At 63.8% G+C, this 21,442-nt stretch overlaps 1 protein-coding gene across 9 annotated transcripts in view; it reads left to right on the top strand.

Moving 5' to 3' along the window:
* Positions 1–21,171, top strand: part of TNK2 (tyrosine kinase non receptor 2) — a 25,624-nt gene extending 4,453 nt beyond the window's left edge. Inside the window, exons 1-17 of one of the 9 annotated variants that reach the window (XM_066193373.1) lie at positions 5,902–6,085; positions 6,217–6,508; positions 10,056–10,233; positions 10,378–10,448; positions 11,656–11,868; positions 11,959–12,111; positions 12,310–12,587; positions 12,664–12,790; positions 12,882–13,028; positions 13,382–13,476; positions 16,245–16,439; positions 17,848–17,939; positions 18,447–18,491; positions 18,708–20,023; positions 20,473–20,568; positions 20,651–20,778; positions 20,884–20,971. In XM_066193373.1, the coding sequence (XP_066049470.1) occupies positions 6,332–6,508; positions 10,056–10,233; positions 10,378–10,448; positions 11,656–11,868; positions 11,959–12,111; positions 12,310–12,587; positions 12,664–12,790; positions 12,882–13,028; positions 13,382–13,476; positions 16,245–16,439; positions 17,848–17,939; positions 18,447–18,491; positions 18,708–20,023; positions 20,473–20,568; positions 20,651–20,778; positions 20,884–20,890 (3,318 nt within the window). In that variant the 5' untranslated portion in view covers positions 5,902–6,085; positions 6,217–6,331 and the 3' untranslated portion in view covers positions 20,891–20,971. Of the gene's footprint in view, positions 1–317; positions 806–5,897; positions 6,086–6,216; positions 6,509–7,326; positions 9,360–10,055; positions 10,234–10,377; positions 10,449–11,655; positions 11,869–11,958; positions 12,112–12,309; positions 12,588–12,663; positions 12,791–12,881; positions 13,029–13,381; positions 13,477–16,244; positions 16,440–17,847; positions 17,940–18,446; positions 18,492–18,707; positions 20,024–20,472; positions 20,569–20,650; positions 20,779–20,883 lie in introns of those variants that run through there. The other 8 variants (XM_066193381.1, XM_066193377.1, XM_066193374.1 and 5 more) reach the window with 8 other exon arrangements.
* Positions 21,172–21,442: the final 271 nt, after the last annotated feature.

Consider the following 21,442-nt stretch of genomic DNA (forward strand, 5'->3'; position numbering starts at 1 on the left):
GGGGGCTTCACTCGCGGCGTGCAGGAGGCGGGGCTGGGGGCGCTGCCCCGCGGCCAGGAGCTGGTGGCCGGCGGCGGGGAACCGAGGGGCGGCGGGGGGGGCGGGCCGGTGGCACTGGGTGCCGCTGGGCGAGCGGACGAGCCTGCAGGAGTGGGGCGAGCGGCCCGGGCCCGTCACCGCCCTCGGCAGCCCCAAGCCGGGCGCGGAGCCGCGGCGGCCCCGGGAGCGGGGGGCGGCGCGGGCGCGGCGGCGGGCGCGGGGCGCGGAGGAGGCGGCGGCGGGCGGCAGCCCCGGGGCGCGGCGGGCGCGGGGCGCGGTGCGGGGGGTGCAGGAGCACGGCCCCAAGGTCCGGCAGGAGCAGGGCCTGGCCCGGCGGGCGCAGCAGGAGCGCGGCGGGGGGCGGCGGGACGCGGCGAGCCCCCCGGCCCGCGCCCGCTGGTGGGTGCGGCGGGGCCGGCAGGAGGAGGGAGAGGCCCGGGGCGGAGTGCAGGAGGAGGGCGAGCTCTACCCGGGGGAGCAGGAGCACCCGGGCGGCAACCCCGGCACGCGGACCCCGGCGCACCGCCCGAGCCGCAGGAGGTCCGCCCGGGTGTGAGGCCGCACCCCGTGCCCGGTGCCCGCTGCCCCGGGGGTGATCCCAGCCGCGTCCCGGACCTCCCCGGCGTCGATCGTCGCACCCCGCCCCGGCAGGTGTGCGGGCTCGTCCCGCCTGGTATGCCGGCTGTCTGGAGTGCCGCCGTGCCCGTCCTCGCCCTCCGGTGACGGTGCAGACCCGGCGCAGGATGCGGTGGCGGTGAGCGCAGAGGTAAGGAACGAGGCGCGACCCCATGGTTGAGGGTGCTGCGAGGGGCAGGGGGGTTCAGGGCTTGGTCCTGTGTTGCTGCCCGGTCGACATCTAAGCGTGCCGGTTTGTTGGCACCGTGCCCCGCAGTACTGCGAGCTGCGGTGCTGCCCTCGTGCCCAGGCACTGCGGGACTGCTCAGTCCCGGCCGGCAGCATGCCCGACCTCCTGCTCCAGCTGCCAGGGCAGAGCAGGCAGCAGGGTCTGGTGTGAGTGGGTGCCTGGTGCCCTTGAACTCTCCTAAACCACAGCGGAAGCTGGGGGAAGGTTATTTTTTTTTTTTTTTTCCCGGAGAAAAGGCAGCTTTGCTCTTCCTCTTCCCTGGGCTCGTGGGAGCTGTGGCACTGAACAGAGGATCCTTGTCCTCCGGGGCCAGCCCTGTGCCTCGGGGTGTTGTACTGCGGCCGAAACCCCGAGCAGCCGTGAGGTGCAGGGAGCCTCTGACCACCGGCCCAGCATGCAGCACCGTGGCTGTGTCCAGCTGTGATGTGGCAATTTTTCTCTGAACAGTCCAGGACTGTTGGGTACATTTGGTCTTTGTTGGTTTTGCTTTTTTAAATAAAAGTTTTAAGTTAAACTTGGTAAGGTGGTGCTGACAGTCCAGACAAGGATCCCACCGTGCCAGGCAAACCCTGCTCAGTTTCTCCCAGCGTGATCAGACCCCTTGCCCACTCTGAAGCAGCAGCTGGGGAGGAGGTTTGGAGGTGGCCAGAGAAGCCCAGGCAGGGACAGTGTCTCTGGCGGCAGTGCTGGGGCTGGGCTGTCTGGGCAGGACAGGCTGGGGCAGAGCCTGGCCCTGGCACTTCCCCACACCCTCACCTCCCTGGGGCCGCTTGGTGCAGCGGGAGCACCGAGGTGTCCCGGTGCTGCTAGGCTTCGACACCGGCTCAAAACTGTTCAAAGGGTGTCCATCTTGCCTGGTGCCGTGGGCTCTGGAGGTTGTGCATTCCCCCCTCTTACTCAGCCGTTCACTGAGCGGGCTCAGGGCAAAGCTTTGAACAAAGTTTTTTGGCTCTGGGCTTTACAAAAGTCTTCTAAAAACAGGACCTGCCTCGTGGGGTGTCTTTTGAGCAGGTCTGTGCTACCAGGACCCTCTTTAGGGCGAGGGTCCAGGACGGACCCCGGGTGCTGCCCACCCATCCTCAGCTGCAGCCCTGCTCCCACTGCCAGCCCCGAGCTCCCTAGTCCCCGCAGGGAGTGGGATGGTAGAAGCAGCTTCCGCATCCCCCGTCGGGCCGCGCCGAGGCCTAGGGGTGCAGGGTGGGGGCTGTGCAGGCTGTGCAACCTGTTACCAACCCCTGGAGCTACCGGAGCCTCGTTAGCCAGGTATTTGTTAGTGCAGGGTGGGGTGTAGTGGGTATGGCTGGGGGGGCTGGCAATGCCTTCCTCCTCCTCGGGCAGCTGCCAGCCTGCTGTCCCACTGTGACTCAGCCTCCCCGGGGCAAGGGGGGCCCTCATAAGCAGAGCCCCCACAGGACCATGAACTACCGTGAGCTTGTAGCCAAGCCCTGTCCTAACCCAACTGCAGGCTAGACTTGATACTGTGCCTCAGTTTCCCCCTGAGAGGTCCCACCCTGCCCCTGGAGCCACCTGGGCTTTGACTTCAGTTGTGTCCATGAAAGGGATGGTAGCTGTCAAAGTACCCTGGGGGGCATTGCCCGCTTGTATGGGTTTTGGGGGACAGCAGGAAGCTCTGCCTCATGCACAGTCTCTGCCAGGACAGGAAGACTTAAGAGAAAGTCTTGTTCCATCCTTTTGCTGAGCAGCCCTGGAGGAGGGCCACTGCTCCAGCTGCAGCCTAGCTAATTAGGGTGCTGTCAGTTAGTGCTAATGACTGGCAAAGACTGAATGGTCTGGCCAGGATGCTGTGCTGCTCTGGTGCTGAGGAACTGCGGGGTTTGAGCCTTCATTCCCTCTTCCAGCTCTAGGGGTCCCGCCTGCTCCCAGTGCGAAGGGGAGATGCTGCTGTGTGCATGTGGCTTTGTGCCAATCTGGCCTGAGACCTGACAAACTCGTTTTGTGCCAGCTGCAGCCTGGCCCAAGAACACATCCTGTACTGGGGTAGGGATGGGGGTAACTGCTGGCAGCACCCCCGGGGTAGAGATGGGGGTAACTGCTGGCAGCACCCCCAGGGTGGAGAGGCCACCTGGACCCAGGGCTCAGGGTGCATCCTGGTGCCCCCTTCTCTGGCAGGACTGGTGGCAAAGCTCACCTGGGGGGCGAGTCCACAAAGGCTCTTCCAACTGCCTTGGCAGAGCAGGTCATGACTCTGGATGCAGAGAGACTTCCTTAACCTTTACCTGGAAATCTGGAGTGTCTGGGGTGGAGAGATGGGAGTGCCAGGCAGGGAGGCCCATTATGAGGTCTCCCACTTCACCCCAGGGGGACCCTGTGACTGGTGTCACCTGAGCCCTGATGGTTTGCCCCCTCACACACTGCCCATTTTGCTGTGACATTGGGGCTGGCACTGCTAAGGGACCCCCACAGTGATGTCCCTGTGGTCCAGGTGAGATCAGTGTAGGGGGCTGGCAGGCACAAAGCAGCCTTGCCTTGGGGCAAGGTGACAGGGTCCTTACTGTGGCAGTGACACCAGGATTCGGTGATGCCAAGCCTGCTGCCCCCTCCACCTCCCCAGCAATGAGGATGCCAGGGACTGTTGCTTTGCACGTGTGTCCCCCAAAACACTGCACTGTGACCCTGCCTTGGTGGGAGAGCTTGGGGCTGAGGTGAGGATCAGTTATGGGGTCAGCAATTGCTGCCCATGCCAGCGAGCTGGGAGGTGCAAGACAAGCTAAGCCCGCCCCAGCTCGACCTGTGGAGCGGATTTAGCAGAGGAAAGAGGCTTAGGGAGGGGATTGGGTTGTGTCAGGATGGGGGGGCCCCCCCACATGCCTGTGTCTTTCCTTCCCTCACAGCCACTGCTGCAGGCAGGGGCTCAGAGCAGGGGATGCTCTGTGCTGGGCAGCAGGATCAGGCCATGGGGCCAGGCTCTGGGAGCCCAGAGATGGCAGTGAGGAGGAACCTGGCACCTCGGCCTCCCCGGCCACCCCTGCCGCGGGGGTCACCAGTCCTCCGTACTGCCCCCGCGAGACCTCCTGCTTGCTCCATCCAGCCAACCAAGCATCTTCAGGGGCCAGCACCAAGGGAGGTAAAGCACCCACTGCTATGGGGGTACATGGGGTGGCACAGCCCAGGGAGGGGCTGGGGACGGTCCCTGGGGAGCTGGGTGGCAGCGGCATCCCACAGGTCGGCAGGATGCAGGCGGCAGCCGTGCCTCTGCTGAGAGCGGGGTGTGTTCGTATGCGTGGATATGTGCGTGTCTGCACACCTGCGCCGTGGCAGCCGGGCCGGGGAGTGTGTCACCACAATTTGGGGCCGCCCTCGGGGCCCTGCCAGGGCTGAACAAGCCAGCCCGGGGTGACGGCGCGACTGCCCTGCTGCCGCCGCAGTCAGTGAGATCACTTCCAGGCGACACAGCTGCCAGGAAGGTGGCAGGAAGGTGGCAGGCGGGCTGTGACAGTGAGCAGGGTGATGTGATGGAGGTGAGTGGGGGACCCCATCCCCCTCTGGGAGCTCGTTTTGAGGACCCACCAGTTTCTGGGGAGCTCTGTGCGGGGTGGTGGGCGGGGGGGATGCTGTGGCACTGGTCCCAGGGATGTGGGGCCAAGTGTGGTGTCCCAGAGGGCTGGGGAATGCCAGTGTTCCCACAGAGGGGAGGGACACCTTGTGTTCAGTGTGACTGTCGCACCCTGGAGGGTAGAAGACAGTGCTCTCCATCCAGTGGTTGTCGTTGTGGTGGGACCCCCCGCGGGGTGGGAATTGCTGGCAGGTGAGTCAAGGCTGGCAGGGCACGCTGCCATTTGTCCCCTTGTAGGGTACCTAATCATTTTGGTGTCAGTTAAGCCTGGGCAGGCCAGAAGGACCCGACGTGTGGGTGTGTGACCCAAATCCATGCCCAGGGCTGTGGGGACAGAGGCTGTCCCTACTCGTCCCCACAGCATCGCCTTCACTGGGCAGGCTGGTGAGGGTTTTGGGGTAGCACAGGGCGGCTGGGTCCGGAGGGAAGGTGGCATAGCACGTGCATCAGTCACCGTCCTGTGGCGTGCCAGCGCGGTGACGCCGGCGGGCCGTGCGCGGGGGCGGCTCGCTGCTCCCACGCCGCAGGCTCGGCCCGCCTCGGCTCCACGGCTGAGCTCACCTCCGTGGTATGGCAGGAGGAGTCGCCAAGGGGCTGTCCCCGCCCGGCCCCTCAGACACGGCAGATGCCCACCGGGATTGAGGGTGTTTTTTTCTCTGGAGCAGGGAGAGGGGAAGGGGAGGCAGGACACGCTCTTGCCTCCTGCCTTGGCACGTTGACAGCCTGGTGTCACTCCTTTGGCTACACCAGGCTCTCAGGGCTCTGTGGGGAGAACAGTGATGGGTCGTGAGGGTGCTTCTGGGGGTCAGGGTGGGGCATCATGCCGTGTGGTGTTGGCATGAAGAGTAAATTGGTCCCTGGGGACTCTGCTGTGCCCCAAAGGACAGGCAGGTTACAGGGGTCTTTGAGGGGACTGCAGCCCCCTCCGCCCCCCCCCCCCCCCGACTTCAACCTGCTTGCAGCTCTGGTCTGGAGCCTGGGAGAGGGACTGTGGCTGGTCAGCGTGGGGGTACAGGCCAGTCCCGATGTGCACGTGTGGGGGTTCCCCATCCAGGGGGGTGGCTTCCTGCTGGAGGCTGTGCCAGTTGCAGCGGCGCCTGGCAGAGGTGTAGGAGACCCCCAGCCCCCTGCGAGGGGGTGGGGGGAGAGGATTGATCCTGGCGTGGCCTTCGGACCCCCATCTCAGCGGCACCCCCCGGGGCCTGGCTGCTGTCCCAGCCCTGCCGTGCTTGCGCCAACGCTGCCGGTCGCTGCGGAGCAGCCATCTTCCCGGTGCATCCCATCCCCCTCTGCCTGCGCAGGGAAACGGGAGGGATGCTGGGGATACTGCCAGCGCCAGACACCCCCATCCCTCTGCAGGTGCCTCCCTACCTATCCTGCCTGCCATAGAGCCCCGGCTGCTTGACGATGGTCCCCCCTCATCCTCCTCCTCCGCCTGGCTGCCTGGTGCACCGCGCCGGGGTGCGGGGAGAAGGGGGCAGCGAGCGCGGGGCTGGCGCTGGTGGCGATGCCACCACCTCTCCACTCAGGAGCCGGAGCAGGGACAGAAGGTGGGCGGTTGGGCTGCCGCGCCGGGAGGAAGACAGTGGTGCCAGGCTGGGATTGGGGTGAGGACAAGCGCTCGAGGGGCTTCTCTTTTCCGTTTTCGTCTACATCCTTCCATCCATCCTCCCCCCCCCAACCCCCACCATTGCCGCCGCGGTCACCTTCACCCTCTCGCTGTTTTCCGGAACTGCAGCAACTTTCTGCCATGTGATCCCAAACCCGGCTCCAGCCCTCGCCGCCCCCAGGCAGACGCGGGCGTCTCCGCAGAGCCCCCCACTCGCCGCTGCGCCGCAGCCGCCGCCTCAGCCATGGGCGAGAGATGCGACTACCAGCGCTTGAGCAGCGCCGAGGAGGAGGAGGAAATGCACGGCCCCTTGCCCCACAGCTTCTCGGACAGCACCGGGCAGCGGGCCCTGCGGTTGGGCAGCAGGCGCCCCACGCCGCCCCCCCGACAGGACATCGCCCCGGGCATGCCGTGCCGGCGGGTCAGTGGGGCAGGAATCGGTAGAGGGGAATAGGGGGGGGCACCTGGCTGAGCTTGATGGCCCCGGGATGGGCATGGCTTGGCAGCTGACCCGGAGAATAGGGGGTCCCTGCATGGCATCTCCCCTCTGGAATGTGCCATACCCCACAGCATCCGGGGCAGCATGACACCCCCCGCCTTGCTCGGCTGTGCTTCCATCCTGACCCACGGGAGGGGCCTGCCTGCTGCTTCTTGCTGGGGAAACTGAGGCATGGGGGAATGATGTGAGGCAACCAGGCTCAGCCAAGCCTGGCACAGCTCGTGGAGGGGGGGCACGATGCCCAGCACAGGATGCTGTCCCCCAGCTGCGGCACTGTAACCAGACGGTGGCCCTGCAGGCTGCCATCCCTACGTGGGGGTGTCCCTTGGGGATGTCAGGCTTTGCATGGATGCGGGGAATGTGTAGGTGCAGCAGACTTGAGGTGTAGGACAGGTATTGCGGTGTCATTAGGGATAGATGTAAAGGGGGGGGAAGGAAGGGGGAGAAGTCGGAGGACTGACCTCCCGTACATGCCAGCTCGGACGGGCGTGTGAGCGGCCAGGCAAGCGGGGAGGGGACGAACATGCCACGGCGGGGGTGGGCACCCGTGGGCGCGCACGGGGCCGGCGGCTCCAGGTGCGCGTCGGGCGGAGGCGGGAGCAGGACGGTGCCGGCGGCGCCGCGGTGTTTGCGCACGTGCGGCCGGGCAGGGCGGCAGCCGGGGCTGCGCGGAGGGGACGTGCGTGGGGGGCGGCTGCGGTTGTGCAGGTGGCGGGAGGCACGCGGGGGGATTGCTCCTGTGTGGTCCTGGGGTGCACGTGAGCATCCTCACCAAGCACCGTGCATGAGCCTGGGTGCACGTAGGGTGCATCCCTGGCGCTGCAGGGATGGGTGTGCATGGCAGGGGCGTGCAGGGCAGCAAGGGCCGAGCGGCACCTGTGAAGCGGGTCTAGGAGATTTGTGACTTCCCACCTCAGGATGGGAGTTTGCTGGCAGGACTCCTCGCCCAACTCAGAGTCGAGGTTGCAGGATTACTCCCTGTGCCCGTGGGTCTATTGCTGAGAGGGAAACTGAGGCACGGAACCTCCCCTGGCGTGGTGGGCAAAGCTGGGTTCCCCACTCCCTTTTGGAAACCTGTACTCCCAATGTGAGCACTGAACTGGGTAGCCTTACCTGGGATTTGGGGGTGCAGGAGGCAGTGCACTCGGTGCCAGTCCAGTGGGTGCCATTTCTGTGTGATGAGGGTGATGCTCTGTCAAGGCAGGGTACCCCCCCACCCCCGGTGTCCCCTGAGCTGGGACGGGGGAAGCTGGCGCGTGGCAGAGGTTGGTGCCGAGGGCACTGTGCCCAGTTGTCCCCAGTCAATGGGCTTGTTGTCCCCGGTGTTTCTGCTGCCGGGTGCCAGCTGGGATCCCAGTAGCAGTGGAAGCCGCAGTGGAGACTCCTCTTGGGGATGCATTTAGCTCCCTCTCAGCTGCCCCCGTGGCACAGCAATGGCCACGGTCTGGGGGGCGAGGCAGGCGGGGGCAGTGGCAAGAGGTTGCTGTGGGTCTTTCCTCTCTCACGCTGTGGCTGCCAGAGTGGCCAGCTGTTCTCCCTGGGGAGCCCGCGGGCGGACAGAACTGCTGGGGTTGGGTGCCAGCCCCACCAGGGAAGGGGAGCGAGCCCCAGCGTGCTGGTGGTGCCCCCGTGGGGGCTGGCAGCTGGGCAGCGGATATGTTTGCCGAGCCAGAAACTCCCCCCGCAGTGCCCATCGCCCTGGCATCATGCCTGTGGCCTCGGTTGGGGAGCAGAGAGCCGGATGTCTCTTCTGCCTCCCTCCCTCCCTGCTTCCTGGGGGGGAAACTGAGGCCTGGGAGCTTTTCCCAAGGCCGGGGCGAGTTTCCATGGCAATGGGAGCGGGGGTCCGGGCTCCCAGCTGCCGGCGACCGCCGAACAAGGGAGAAAGCGGGACATTGATGGGAGCCCGGCCCCTTGGGCGCGCGTCCCAGCCCGGCTGAAAATAACCCTCCTGGGCAGCGCTGCGGGCAGGCGGCCGGGACCGAACCCCGCTGCCAGCGAGGGGTCCCCAGGAAGCGGCTCCAGCCAGGGGAGTGACCCCCAGCCCTGCCTGCCGCCACCCCCCGCCCCGGCCCCGTTGCGTTGGGGAAGGGGAGGGCCGGCCGGCCAGAGGATCGAGAGCCGGATGGAAGGAGGGGCAGAGCCACAGCCCGCGTCCGGCCGACGGACAGCCCGAACCCCCTGCCCGCTCCAGGGAGGTCTATGGGGCGGTCGAGCCCAGGCGACATCTCTGTAGCGCAAATGAAGGGACTGCCGGTGCCCCGGCTGCAGTGAGCGGGCTCCGCCGTGGGACGCCGGCGCCGGGGAAGGGACATCAGCGGTGCCAGGGGCTGGCAGCCAGGCAGGATGCGACGCTTCCAGGCTTTGCACCGATCCTTCCCCTTCCTCACCCGCTTCCGCCTCTACCGAGTAAGTGCCGACCCTCGTCCCGGGCAGACCCCACGCTGGCCGTCACCCGGCCCTGTCCCCGTCGCCTGCGGGCAGGGGAGCCGCGGCTGCCTTCGCCCCGTGTGGCCCTGCATGCCCCCATGCGCCCCCGTGCCCAGCTGCTCGCCGCGCCCGCCGTATTTTTAGCCCAGTGCCGAGGACTGTAATTGCGGTGACGCGGCCGGGGGAGCCGAGCGCAGCGGGTGAAGACGCCGGGGGCCATGTCGTCTCCCAGGGAAGAGGAGAGGATGGAGGGGGCTGCCGCGCTGTGGAGCTGGGATGGCGGGTCCCGATCTCCCGTTCGCTCTCAGCAGGAGGAGGCAGAGCCATATCCCTTTCCAGAAAGGTGGTGGTTAAAGTGAGGGAGAGCAGGGACAATAAGCACGGATGGGGAGTGGGGGGTAGCGTGGGGCTCCAGCCCTTCCTCTCTGTGTCCTGGCACAGCTGGGGGTTGATGCCAGCAGTACTGGGGTACTCTGTACCTCAGCGCTGGAGCAACAGGACCCTCCAGAGGCCCAGATGTTCCTGTCGGCCCCCTCCCTGTGTCTGCCCAATGAGGTGCCACCACCCAAGGGAGAGGAGACCCACTGTGAGTCTGTACAACTCAGCCAAGTGTGCGGGCATGCCAGGGGGTCAAGGTGGCTCTCCCTGCTGGGGACAGCTGTCACCTCCCTGCTCAGCCCTTCCAGCTGAGCAGAGGGAATTGGGTGGGCACATCTGTCCTGAGCTTCTGCCTCCTGTGTCCTTGGCAGTCCTGACCAGGGGATAGCCTGTGCTGGAATGCAGGGATGGGCTGGCATTTCTGTGGGCAGGACAGGGCAGACTGGGGGACCCTTCCTATCTCTGGGGGTCCTGCTGGTTGGGGTGCCTATCCTGGCCTCGCCCAGAGAAGTGGTGTCAGGCTCAGGAGATGACTCCACTAGTATCCCTCACAGCAGCACCCCAGCCTTGGTTCTGAGCTCCTCTGGGTGACTCCCCAGTGGGGATAGGGCAGAGGAGAGCAGAGCAGGGTTTCCCCTAACGCAATACTGTGTCCCAGCAGAGGCTGAGCTGTAGCATGCAGGCAGAGGAGGGCACGGACTGGCTGCTGGAGCTGCTCACCGAGCTGCAGCTGCAGCAGTACTTCCTGCGCATCCGAGACGAGCTCAACGTCACACGCCTCTCCCACTTCGAGTACGTCAAAAATGAGGATCTGGAGAAGATCGGCATGGGACGCCCTGGTGTGTACATCCCCCCCCAGCCTCTTCCCTTACCCTTGGCTGCATGTGCAGCATCTTTTGAGAAGCCCACGGGAGCATATGGGGCTGGAGGGGACCCCTACCCCGACTGGCTTGTGACAGTCACTGTGTTCCTGTGTCCTGCAGGCCAGCGGCGGCTGTGGGAGGCAGTGAAGCGGAGGAAAGCCATGTGCAAGCGGAAATCCTGGATGAGCAAGGTAGGGATGAGAGAGGGACAGGTGTGGCAGAGAAACTCAGGTAGACAGGAAGAGCTGGACCCCTCCCTGTACCCTTTCAGGATGCCTGGCTCCCCCACGACAGGGAGGCTGGAGGGAAATGGGCCGAAGCCTCTGCCATCCACGCCCCACCTGTGGTGTGACCTTGCAGTGTGCGCCCCAGTCCCCCTCAGGCTCCTGGGTCACTTTGCAGCAAAGGATAGCCCTGCTACCCCAGCACGTGAAAGATTCATTCCCCTCAGGTTATTTGCCTCTTAGTCAGGAAACTTGTTTGCAGCAAGTGAACCAGAGGGCCTTGCCCCAGACAGCCCTGTGGGCAGCAGTGGTGCCCAGGTTGCTGCCTGCCCTGCTACCCCACAGCAAGGGGACAAAGCCTTGTACCTGCAGGCTGGGACACACTGTGACAGGGGACCTTGGGATGCTCACGGATGCCCTGATACCATCCCATCCAAAGCTGGTACTGCTGACATCTTATGGCAGCTGGCACCCTAGAAGAGCAGAGTTTGGCAGAGCAGAGTTTGCCAGCTGGGCACTGGGCCATAGTTTCTCCCCTGAGTGACTTGTCTGTGCTGGGACATGTTGAGGATGGGCTTTTAATAGAAGGCTACTTCTATTAAAGAACAAATAACAAAAATGCCACCTCCCACCCCAGACACATGCTGGGCCCAGCCCCCATGCACCCTGCGTCAAGACTGGGATGGACCCTGTCCCATGGGGCACATCATCCATCCCAGCTGAGGGAGATGGAAGGAGAGCCCATCCCTTCTGAGTGGTGGTAGCCAGCATGCACTGCAAAGCCCACGTTGCTGCAGGGATGTGTCACCACACTCAGCCCAAGCTGAAGGTTTCCCTTGGCTTTGTGCCCAAGCACATTGTGTGGCCTCAGCCTGGCCAAGGAGTGCCCAGGGCCCTCTGGCTACTGGCCTGGTTTGCTGTGGCTGCCGGGGAACTGCTGCAGAGCTGTAGCAAGAGGAACAACCCCTTTCCTCCACGGGAGTCACAGCTCAGTGTGCTGGCAGCAGGAGGAATGGAGCCTTCTCCCTCAACCAGTCTTCCCTGGGTCATCACCAGTTAGAGGTCATCACTAGGTTCCAGTGTGTACAGCTGAGGCAAGGGGTTGTGCCAGCACTTTTCACTTAAAGGTAGGGTGTTTCCATGCCCACGTTTCACCTTCCTCCATGTCCCACAGGTGTTCAGTGGGAAGCGCCCAGAGTCAGAGCTGCCGCCCCAGCCCCAGAGTACCTTCCGCAAGCCTCCCACACCACCTCCCCCTGAAGCTGGGGGCCAGCACTCCCTCACCTGCCTCGTGCGGGAGCGGGACCTCTCAATCTTTGAGAAGCTGGGTGACGGCTCCTTTGGTGTCGTGCGTCGCGGAGAGTGGTGCACACCTGCTGGCAAGACGGTGAGGGGCTGCCCTGGGGGGTGGGGAGCCAGGCAGTGGGACCATGCACAGGGGAAGACACTTTGGAGCTCATCCCTACTTTGGCCATAGCTGAATGTGGCAGTGAAGTGCCTCAAGACAGATGTGCTGAGCCAGCCGGAGGCACTGGATGACTTCATCCGAGAGGTGAATGCCATGCACTCCCTGGACCACAGGAACCTCATCCGCCTGTATGGTGTGGTGCTCTCCCACCCCATGAAGATGGTGAGTGTGGGGCGATGGGGCCCACCCCAATGACACCCCCATGGGGGGGGTCCCACATGATGGCATGAGCAAAGCCAGGCTGGGTCTGTATGCCAAGTCCTCTGCTGGCATTCCCAGCGAGGCATAAGAAGGCTGGAAATCAGCCCAACCAGGGTGGCCCTGGACTGACCTGCTTGCTGTCCTCATCCCATGACCCAGGTGACAGAGCTGGCCCCGCTGGGCTCCCTCCTGGACCGCCTGCGGAAGAACCAGGGCCATTTCCTCATCTCCACCCTGTGCCAGTATGCCATCCAGGTGGCCAAGGGCATGGCCTACCTGGAGTCCAAGCGCTTCATCCACCGCGACCTGGCTGCCCGCAACATCCTGCTGGCCTCCAATGAGCTCGTCAAGATTGGGGACTTTGGACTGATGCGGGCACTGCCCAAAAACGATGATCACTACGTGATGCAGGAGCACCGCAAGGTCCCCTTTGCCTGGTGAGCCTTGGGGAGGGGGAAATCTGGAGGTGCAGCACCCATGGCCTTCTTGATGCTCACATCCTTCCCCCTGTAGGTGTGCTCCTGAGAGCCTGAAGACACGCACCTTCTCCCACGCCAGTGACACCTGGATGTTTGGAGTGACCCTCTGGGAGATGTTCACCTATGGTCAGGAGCCTTGGATTGGCCTCAATGGCAGCCAGGTAGGTGTACAGGAGGGGTCTGCCCCCTCACCTCACCCTGTTGGTGCTGAGGGGGATCTGGGACACCCTGACAGTACACGCTGTCCAACAGATCCTGCACAAGATAGACAAGGAGGGTGAGCGGCTGCCGCGGCCTGAGGACTGTCCCCAGGACATCTACAACGTTATGCTGCAGTGCTGGGCACACAAGCCTGAGGACAGACCCACCTTTGTGGCCTTGAGAGACTTCTTGGTGGAGGTGGGTGAACGGGGATGGGGGACAGGAGCCCAGCACCCTGTCCTGCCAGCTCTGCTCAAGCATGGATAGAGCTAAGGATATTGATGAGGTGGGAGGTGATATAGGGGGGCTCAGGCCAGGCAGCCCTGCAGGCTGGGAGGTGGAGGGTGGTGACATGGTCACAGCAGGGAGCACTTGGTCACTGCCTTGCCATCACACACCCCAGGGATGTGACAGCGGAGTAGGGGCTAGTGGTGGTGCTGTCTCTTGGTCCATTTTTGGGGCCTCCCTGCCTTCCTTGGGCCTGGGCCTGGCCTCAAAAAAGAATGGACATGGGGGGCTGCATTCCCTATCCTCACTCACCTCTCCCCCAGGCTCAGCCCACTGACATGAGAGCGCTGCAGGACTTTGAGGAACCAGACAAGCTGCACATCCAGATGAACGACATCATCACGGTCATTGAGGGCAGGTACTGCATGGGAGGGTGGCAGGTATTGTAGAGGGCAAATGCACTGCTTGCCAGCCTGCATCGGGATAGGGAATGGGGAGACTGTGGGCACTGGCAGAGCTATGGGAAGCAGGGAGGGGAAGGGATGGCTCTGCCCCCAGCACACTTGGCCGTGTACCCTGTGGGTGGGCAGAGCTGGTATGTTTGTGGTCTCCCAGGCAGCACAGGATCGTGGGGCCACCCGGGTGTGGGGGGCGCAGCCCTGCCCACACTGGCCACAGCCCTGCCCGCACCAGCCCTGCTGACTCACCCCACTGCACCCGTGGGTTTGCCCCGGGAAACTGCACGCCCCAGGGCCGCTCCCTGCTGATAGTGGTGGGGACGTGCCGCCAGCACCCAGAGACGTGCTGCTGTCATCGGGCTGGGAGAGGCACCGTGGGGCTTGGTACCATGCTGGCAGAACTCGCTGGGCTGTGAGCTCCTTGGTCCCTGCTGACCACGCCAGGGCATAGCCACCCCCTCCCCCGCCCAAGGGACCTGGGACTGGAGTAGGGGGCCCTTTTGTCCCTGCATCCCTATCCCAGGAGGTGCTTGTCACCTCCCAGCTGAGGGAGAGTGGGGACCTCCCAAAGGAGTTCGGTGTGCCCGCACTAGAGCCGGCCTCCCAACCCCGAGGGGAAGAGGAGGAGGGCTCTGTCCCCGTCCCTCCCTGTCCCCCGCCCCGGGCTGGCTCCCCGCGGTTAGTCACAACCCGGCGTGAATCAGGCCGGGTTTGTGTGTCTGCAGGGACCGGCTGCTCCCGGTCCGCCGCCGCGGGGATGACTCTTGCCCAGGGTCTGGCGGTTTAATTGCAGGGAGGGGAGGGGAGGGGAAGCAGCGTCGGCGGAGGGAGGGAAGGAGCGGCGGAGGGCGGTGCGGCCGCGCCAGAGCGCCTACATCGTCCCTTGCCGCCGCATCGCGGCCGGGCTGCGGGTCCGCGCCCCCCGCCCCACCGCCGGCCCCAGGTGAGCCGCGGAGGGAAGGATGGAGCGGGAAGAGGGGCTGGAGGTTGCCCGTTGGTCGGGAATTGCCGGGAGTGGAGCAGAGCCGGGGCGCAGCTTCCCCTGCCTCCGTTTCCCCGAGGGACGCCGGTCCTTGGTGACCCCCGGTGGGTGGGTTTTGGGGGTGCGGACTTAGGGCACACGCGGTGGGTTCAGCAGCGCGTCGGGGGGGGGGGGGGGAGTTGAATGGCAGAAGCTCCACCGACTGCCGGTACTCCCAGGGGACAGCCCCCTCTCTGTGCCTCAGTTTCCCCGGCAGCAGCCTCCCCTCACCGCGCTGCTTGTGGGGATGCCCGGGCAGAGCTGGCGGGGGGAAGGCGGGGGCTCCTGCCGGGGGCCGCATCCGGCCCTGCCGAGGCCGCCCGGGGCACCGTAAACACCCCCCCCCCCCACCCCTTTTCAAGCCCCTGCCTGTCGTTCGGCGGGCGCCGGGTGTGCGTACGTGTGTGTGGGCAGGGGCAGGGACCTCCCTGAAAGCCCCCCGGGGACCAGCCGCTCGTAGGAGGGGGCTGTCACGGGGAGAGAAGCCAGGGCAGCACCGGAGCGGGTTTGTGCCGGAGGTCCGAGCGCGGGTTCGGTGGGACCGAGGCTTGGGAGCAGGGAGAGTGGAGGGATGGCCCGGCTGCAGCATCGCTTCGTCGGGATGTGGTGATGAGGGGCGCAGGGAGGGCGCTTGGGGGGGACCTCCCGGGGAGGGGAGCTGTTCCCCCACTTCCCCCAGGCTGCCGCGGGTGAGGGAGGATGCCCGGTACCGGCTGGGCTCTGCTGGGGCTCTGCCGAGGGGTCCCGACGCTGAGTAAGGCGGCTGGCTGGCGGCAGCGGGAAGGTAAACAGGAAAAGGGCTGAGCTGGTGGCCGGGGGTGACTCACAGGTGACTCCAGGAAACTGTGGGGCCCGTGCCAGCCTTGCTAGGCTGGCACCTACACTGCCACTGCCCCCTGCCCACAGCACACCCTGCCCATGGGGAGTGGAGGGCCTGACAGGCAGGGGGGTAGCTTAGGGTCGGAGCCCCCCCACCATTTATTTGGCACAGTGCTGTGTGGGGTACCCCACTTGGGATGCCTTTCCCTGCCCCATCCCTATTCACTCCGCCAGTCCCTCTGGGCTAGATGATCACCTCATCTCCCCCAGAAGTGGCTGCGTCCTGGGAAACTCCTCGGAGACAACTGGGGACCAGTACCCCAGGATGGCATGGGCTACTCAGGTGGCTCCAGGAAGATTGACAGCCTAAGCCCACCACCTGCCTTTCTGCCCATCTCCCCCTGCCTGCACAAGCCTGCACAGGGCTCATTGATAATGTAGGAAGGGAGTGAGGAAGAGCCCACAGATGACTGTCCCCCATATGGGCCCCCATCAGATGCCATGCGTGTTCTCTGTGCCATCCTTTAGTGCGTGGGGCACAGAGGGATTGGTGACAAAGAGCTTGGTGCAGGCATCACCCCTAGGCTCCTGCATAACTTGAGACAGCAGGGAGGAGGAAGCAGCATATCTTTTGGGACACAAGCATGGAGCTTTGTTCCCCACTACTTGCATTCCCAGCACCACCAGGTGCGGGGACCAGGTGGGGTGTGAGCCAGAGCATACTGCCGGTGTCGGGTTGGGATCCTGGGCACCCAGGGTCCCTTCCCAATTGTCACCCTATGCCTTCGTGCACTCGGACAAGTCACCTTGCCTCCTCCCCATCACTGGGGCAGGCATGTGTCAACCTCCCATCCCCTCATCAGTAACGAGGTCCTTTTTATTCCTTAGGGCCGAGAATTACTGGTGGCGGGGTCAGAATAAACGGACCCTAAAAGTGGGCCAATTTCCCCGAAACACGGTGACCTCGGTGGCAGGGCTGTCAGCCCACGACATCAGCCAGCCGCTTAAAAACAGCTTCATCCACACAGGCCATGGAGACACCAACCCACAGCACTGCTGGGGGTTTCCCGATAAAATTGATGAGTAAGAAACTTTTTGTCTTCTCTGCATCCTCTGCCTGCTCCCTCCCTTCCCCGCTGCCCACTGGGCTCGGGAGCAAGACGCGGCTTGGCTATTGCCCCCCCTTTCCCCCCATGACCCATCTCTTTCTGCCCCCGCTGTATTGGGAATGGTGGCTCTGGGTAGGGTCCCTGCAGCTGGACTAATTTCCTTGCCTCTTCCTACTAATGGGCTTAGGGACGTGGGGGGCTGCTGTGCTTGTGGCTGTCCCAGCGGGGAGACCTTTGTGGCTGTCCTGGGGCAGGGAGGCATCAGTAAGCACCACCCCAGAGGTGGCCACATTACCCCAAAACACTTTTGGGGTGTCCCAGGGCTGCTAAATGTGCGCGGCTTGCAGCCTGTCCCCACGCTTCTAACAGCATGAGTCTTTCTGAAAAGCAAAACATGAAAAAAATCTACCAAAATGATTTTTTTCTCCACCCTGCTCTATCAGAAGACACCTGGCTGGACTGTGATGGGGGGAAGGGGGGCTGGGTGCTTGTGCTCCAGTGTCCCACATACTCTCTGCCCATCTCAAGGTGTGCAACAGTGAGCAGGAGTGCCTTGGCAGGAGCATGTGGGGATCTCTACCAGCACTGGGCTGGAGGGATGTGGGAGGTCCGTGTGGTGGGGGCCAAAACAGGACTTCAGAAACTGGAAAGCTCCTGATGGGCAGGGCCAGCTCCTGCACTAGGCTCAGTCCATGCCCTGGGATCATAATCCCGACTGCTGTTTGTTATCCCAGGCCTGGGACAGCTCTGCCGGTGCCCTCAGTCCCAGCCTGACCCCTCCACAGCACCCCGTGTCACGGGCTGTGCCGGCGGCCCTCGGAGGGCTGAACCGAGGCACGCGGATCTGGCTCGTGCCCCGGCAGGCCTCCCCGCGCCCCGCTGCGTGGGCACAGGCGCTGGGTACGTGCTGCCCGGGCTGCCGAGAACGCACCGAGCTCGGCACACGCCCAGGCCTTCGGGCTGCGCCAGCTCCCGCCGGCTCCCTGGCTTGCGATGGCTCGCCCGGGCCTCCTGGCACCCCCCGGCACCGGGGCATCCTGCCTTGGGCACAGCATCGCCCGGGTGCTGCAGGGGTGTCCTGGGCACGCTGCACAAGTATCCTGGACACAGTGCCCTGCTTGCAGTCCCCTGGGCACAGCACAGGCAGCCACAGAGGCACACGGAGCCAGAGATGGGTGGGATGATACTGGGATGGCATCAGGCTCTGTGCCGTAGCACTGAAAGCCTCTGGGGTGTGTTGCCCCAGCCCTCACAGGAACGGTACTTGCCGGGCGTGGTTGTGTGGTGGAGGAGCTGTGAGGTGTCCCAAGGCACACGCCTGAGGAGCAAGGGGTCCCACATGGCCCCTGCTGACTTCCAGGCACTCTCTTTTCTCCCCACAGGCTGTACCTGGGAAATCCCATGGACCCTCCTGACATTTTAGGTGTGGACCCAAGTGCCGCCAGACCTACACAGCTTCCAGGGAGGGCTAAAAGTGAGTGGTTTTTCTCCTTCCTCCTGCCCATCAGCTGTGCAAAGCCTCCATCCCTGTACTTTGCTGCTGGGGTGATGGGCTGGACCCTCTCCTTTCTGTCTCTCTGCTGGCACTTGTTTTTTGCAGAGCGGGGGGTGATGGGGCATGTTGTCACCTGGCTGTATGCCACTGCCAGCAGCGTGGGTGGCTGGTGGCTCTGCCTGGCTGGACTCTGCCCTGCTGCCCTTCGTCCAAGTCCCTTGTCCCCTCCCAGCCTCCCATGGCTGGGCTCCTAGTGTGGGGGATCTCAGCAGAGGTGCCACGGAGAGGGAACTCGGATGCTGCGCATATGCCCCAGTCCTTATAAACCTACAGGTTTTCCTTGGGGGGGCTTCCCACCAGCATCCTTCCCATGCCCCACCAGTGAAGGGGGACACAACAAAACATGCCCCCCATTAACAGGCACCCTGGCTGCTGCTTCTGTGTTCACCCTATGCTTCCCCTTCTCTTGGGTTCTCTCTTCTGCAGGGCAGCCTCCTCCACGCCCACCTCAGCCTACCGTCCTGCTCACCAGTAAGTTGGGCTTCTTTGGGTGCTGCTCTCCCTTCTTCACACCCTCTTTCTTTTCTCTCTTACCTGGGTGGCCTGGGGCAGGTGCCCTGGTATGCCTTGGGAGCAAAGAGGGCTGAAACTATGGGGTAGTTTGGGGGCTTGGAGATGCAGATATCCCTTCCTGCAGCCTAGGGATGGGTGCTGGGACCCTCACTGTCCCTCTTTGTCCCCTTCTAGAGCCTTGCTACGACCCAGTTAGTGAGGAGGAGGAGGGTCTGCCAGGGGGTCTGCGGAAGCTCTGCCTGAAGAAGCCAGGCACAGGGAAGGGTCTGCGACCGATCAAGCCATCAGCACGAGTACCGGGCACCAAGGTGGGCGAGCGGCAGCCCGGACGGCTGGCAAGCGAGGGGCCGGCAAGCAGCGAGGTGACCCTCATTGACTTTGGGGAGGAAGTGCCCCAGGGTAGCCCCTCTCCAGTGGGGGAGCTGACAGCCCCCTCACTAGCCAAGCTGGCCATGGAGGCCTGCTCTTTGCTGGACAAGACCCCACCGCAGAGCCCCACACGGGCTCTACCTCGGCCTCTCCACCCCACGCCGGTGGTGGACTGGGATGCCCGACCCTTGCCCCCACCACCTGCCTATGATGATGTGGCACAGGATGAGGACGATATTGAGGTCTGCTCTATCACCAGCCCCCCGAGCCGGCGGGGCAAGACCAACTATGGCTTTGTGGATGAGGGTGAACGGGGACCAGCACTGGAGGACAACCTCTTCCTGCCCCCCAAGGAGACCAAACAACCCAGCATGACGCAGACCACCGAGCTCTTCGAGGAGCTGCAGCAGGAGTGCATGAAGAGGCTCAACGTCCCTCTGGGACCGGCTGCGCCAGCTGACGACAAGCCCCAGATCCCTCCCCGTGTCCCAATCCCGCCCCGGCCCCTTCGCCGCAATGAGCCTGGGCGCTGGTCAGGGGACCTTTCCCCAGCTTCGGGGGGCGAGGAAGACCGGCCGCCCCAGATCCCCCCACGGGACCCACTGTCCCAGCCCACCTCCCGGACACCCAGCCCCATGGCTCTGCAGGTGGGCTCCCCCCAGCAACGTGCCGCCCTCTGTTCCTGCCTCTCCACTTCACCAGGGAAGCCCATGCCCACCACACAGAGCTTCGCCCTCGACCCTAAGTACGCCACCCCCAAGGTCATCCAGGCACAGGGCAAGGACTGCTCCAAGGGACCCTGCATCCTGCCCATCGTGAAGGATGGGCAGAAGGTCAGCAGCACCCACTACTACCTGCTGCCTGAGCGCCCTGCCTACCTGGACAAGTATGAGAAGTTTTTCAAGGAGGCTAAAAGCCCCGAGGAGGTGCCAACATCCCGCCAGGTCACCACAGCCACCGTCCGTCCCATGGTGCAGCAGCCACTGGCAGACTGCAAGGCCAATTTTTCATCCAACAACAGCAACCCTGGCCCCAAGTGCTTGGTGAAAGCCTCCTGCAGCCTCCAGAAGATCGTTTATGACGGGCCAGATGTTTGCCGTGCTGCTGAAAAGATCCGGCTGGTAAGTATCATCCCCCAGCATCCATGAGGAGTGGGCTCACGTGGGCAAGAGTAGCCATTGCTCACTTGGGCAAGAGCTTTCCCCACCTTGTGCCTGAGTTTCCGCAAGTTCTGCCCCAGGGGATTGGCTACAAGAAAGCCCCAGATGTGCAGGGTGACATAAGTGTCACTGCAATGCCAAAATGGGAATTGAAGGCCCTGGGGAGGGGGAAGGTGGCTGCTGCTATGATCCCCTTGGTCTCTCTAGGCTGGAGATACTGTGGCCCACCAAAGCCCAGGAGAGATTTGGGATCCCAGGGATGAGAATGATCCCAGCTCCAGGTTGATAGTCCTCCCTGAAGACAGAACCAGGGATGGGGGGGCAGCCCCGGTGGTCTCCTGCTTCAGTCTCAGGCTTCTTGCTGCCCAGGGGTGGCAGCAGACAGTGACCACAAGCTCCCCCCCCCCCAGGTTCAGGACACGGTGCATGGTGTGACCACCGAGGAGTGCCAGGCAGCCCTGCAGAAGCATGGCTGGAGCATCCAACGGGCTATCCAGTACCTGAAGGTACAGCACACCCTTGTTCCCTTGTCCAGCAAGAGTGGTGACACCCCTCTCACCCCTCTGGCCATGCCCTGTCCCCTTGCAGGTGGAGCAGCTCTTCTGCCTGGGGCTGAAGTCCCGTGGTGAGTGCCAGCGGGTGCTGGAGATGTTCGACTGGAACCTGGCACAGGCCAGCTCCCACCTCCTCGATCCCTGCAGTGCCACCCGCCAGAAGTAGGGACTTCGATGGTTTGGGGGGGCAGTTCTCTATGCCACACTGCTGTGGGCAGACTGGCACTATCACCCCTCCTGAGTTCATGTCCTGTCCTCTCCTTACAGGTGGTGACAGCGGGGACGGGGCGAGCTGCGTTGGATCCGGAGCAGGCATCTCGCCATGGTGACAGTCCTGCTGCCTCCACCCACACAACGTGCTGCAGGACTCTGGACTGAGCCCCCACTTGAGGGTGGAGACACCCCAAAAGACACCCTGCCTAGCGCCACAGACTTTCCAGGGTGCTTGTGCCCTGGCCTTGGCTGCATCCCCTCGCCCCTTGTTGAATTGATTTTGTAAAGAGAAATGTAATTTTAATATATATATTATGTATATATATAAAAATATTCTATGGAGAGGAGGAGGGTGCCTATGGCCGTCTCCCAGGTTTGTCCCTGCCAACACACAGGGACAAGCCACATCTCTATGGGTGCTGGTTCCTTCCCGCAGGCAGCTGGGACTATGACCCTTGGGATCCACTGTGGGATGAAGCTCAGGAGGGGATCCACAGACTCTGGGGATCCCCAGGAAGCTGTGTGACATGTGCACCTATAAAACCTCCTGCTGAGTTTTCCCAGGCTGCGTTAGGGCACAAAGTTCTCCCCATACCGGGCTGGTGAAGTTAGT

Source organism: Chamaea fasciata, unplaced genomic scaffold, assembly GCF_029207755.1.
Source record: "Chamaea fasciata isolate MVZ Bird 193981 ecotype frontalis unplaced genomic scaffold, bChaFas1.0.hap1 SCAF_11, whole genome shotgun sequence".
NCBI lineage: Eukaryota > Metazoa > Chordata > Aves > Passeriformes > Sylviidae > Chamaea > Chamaea fasciata.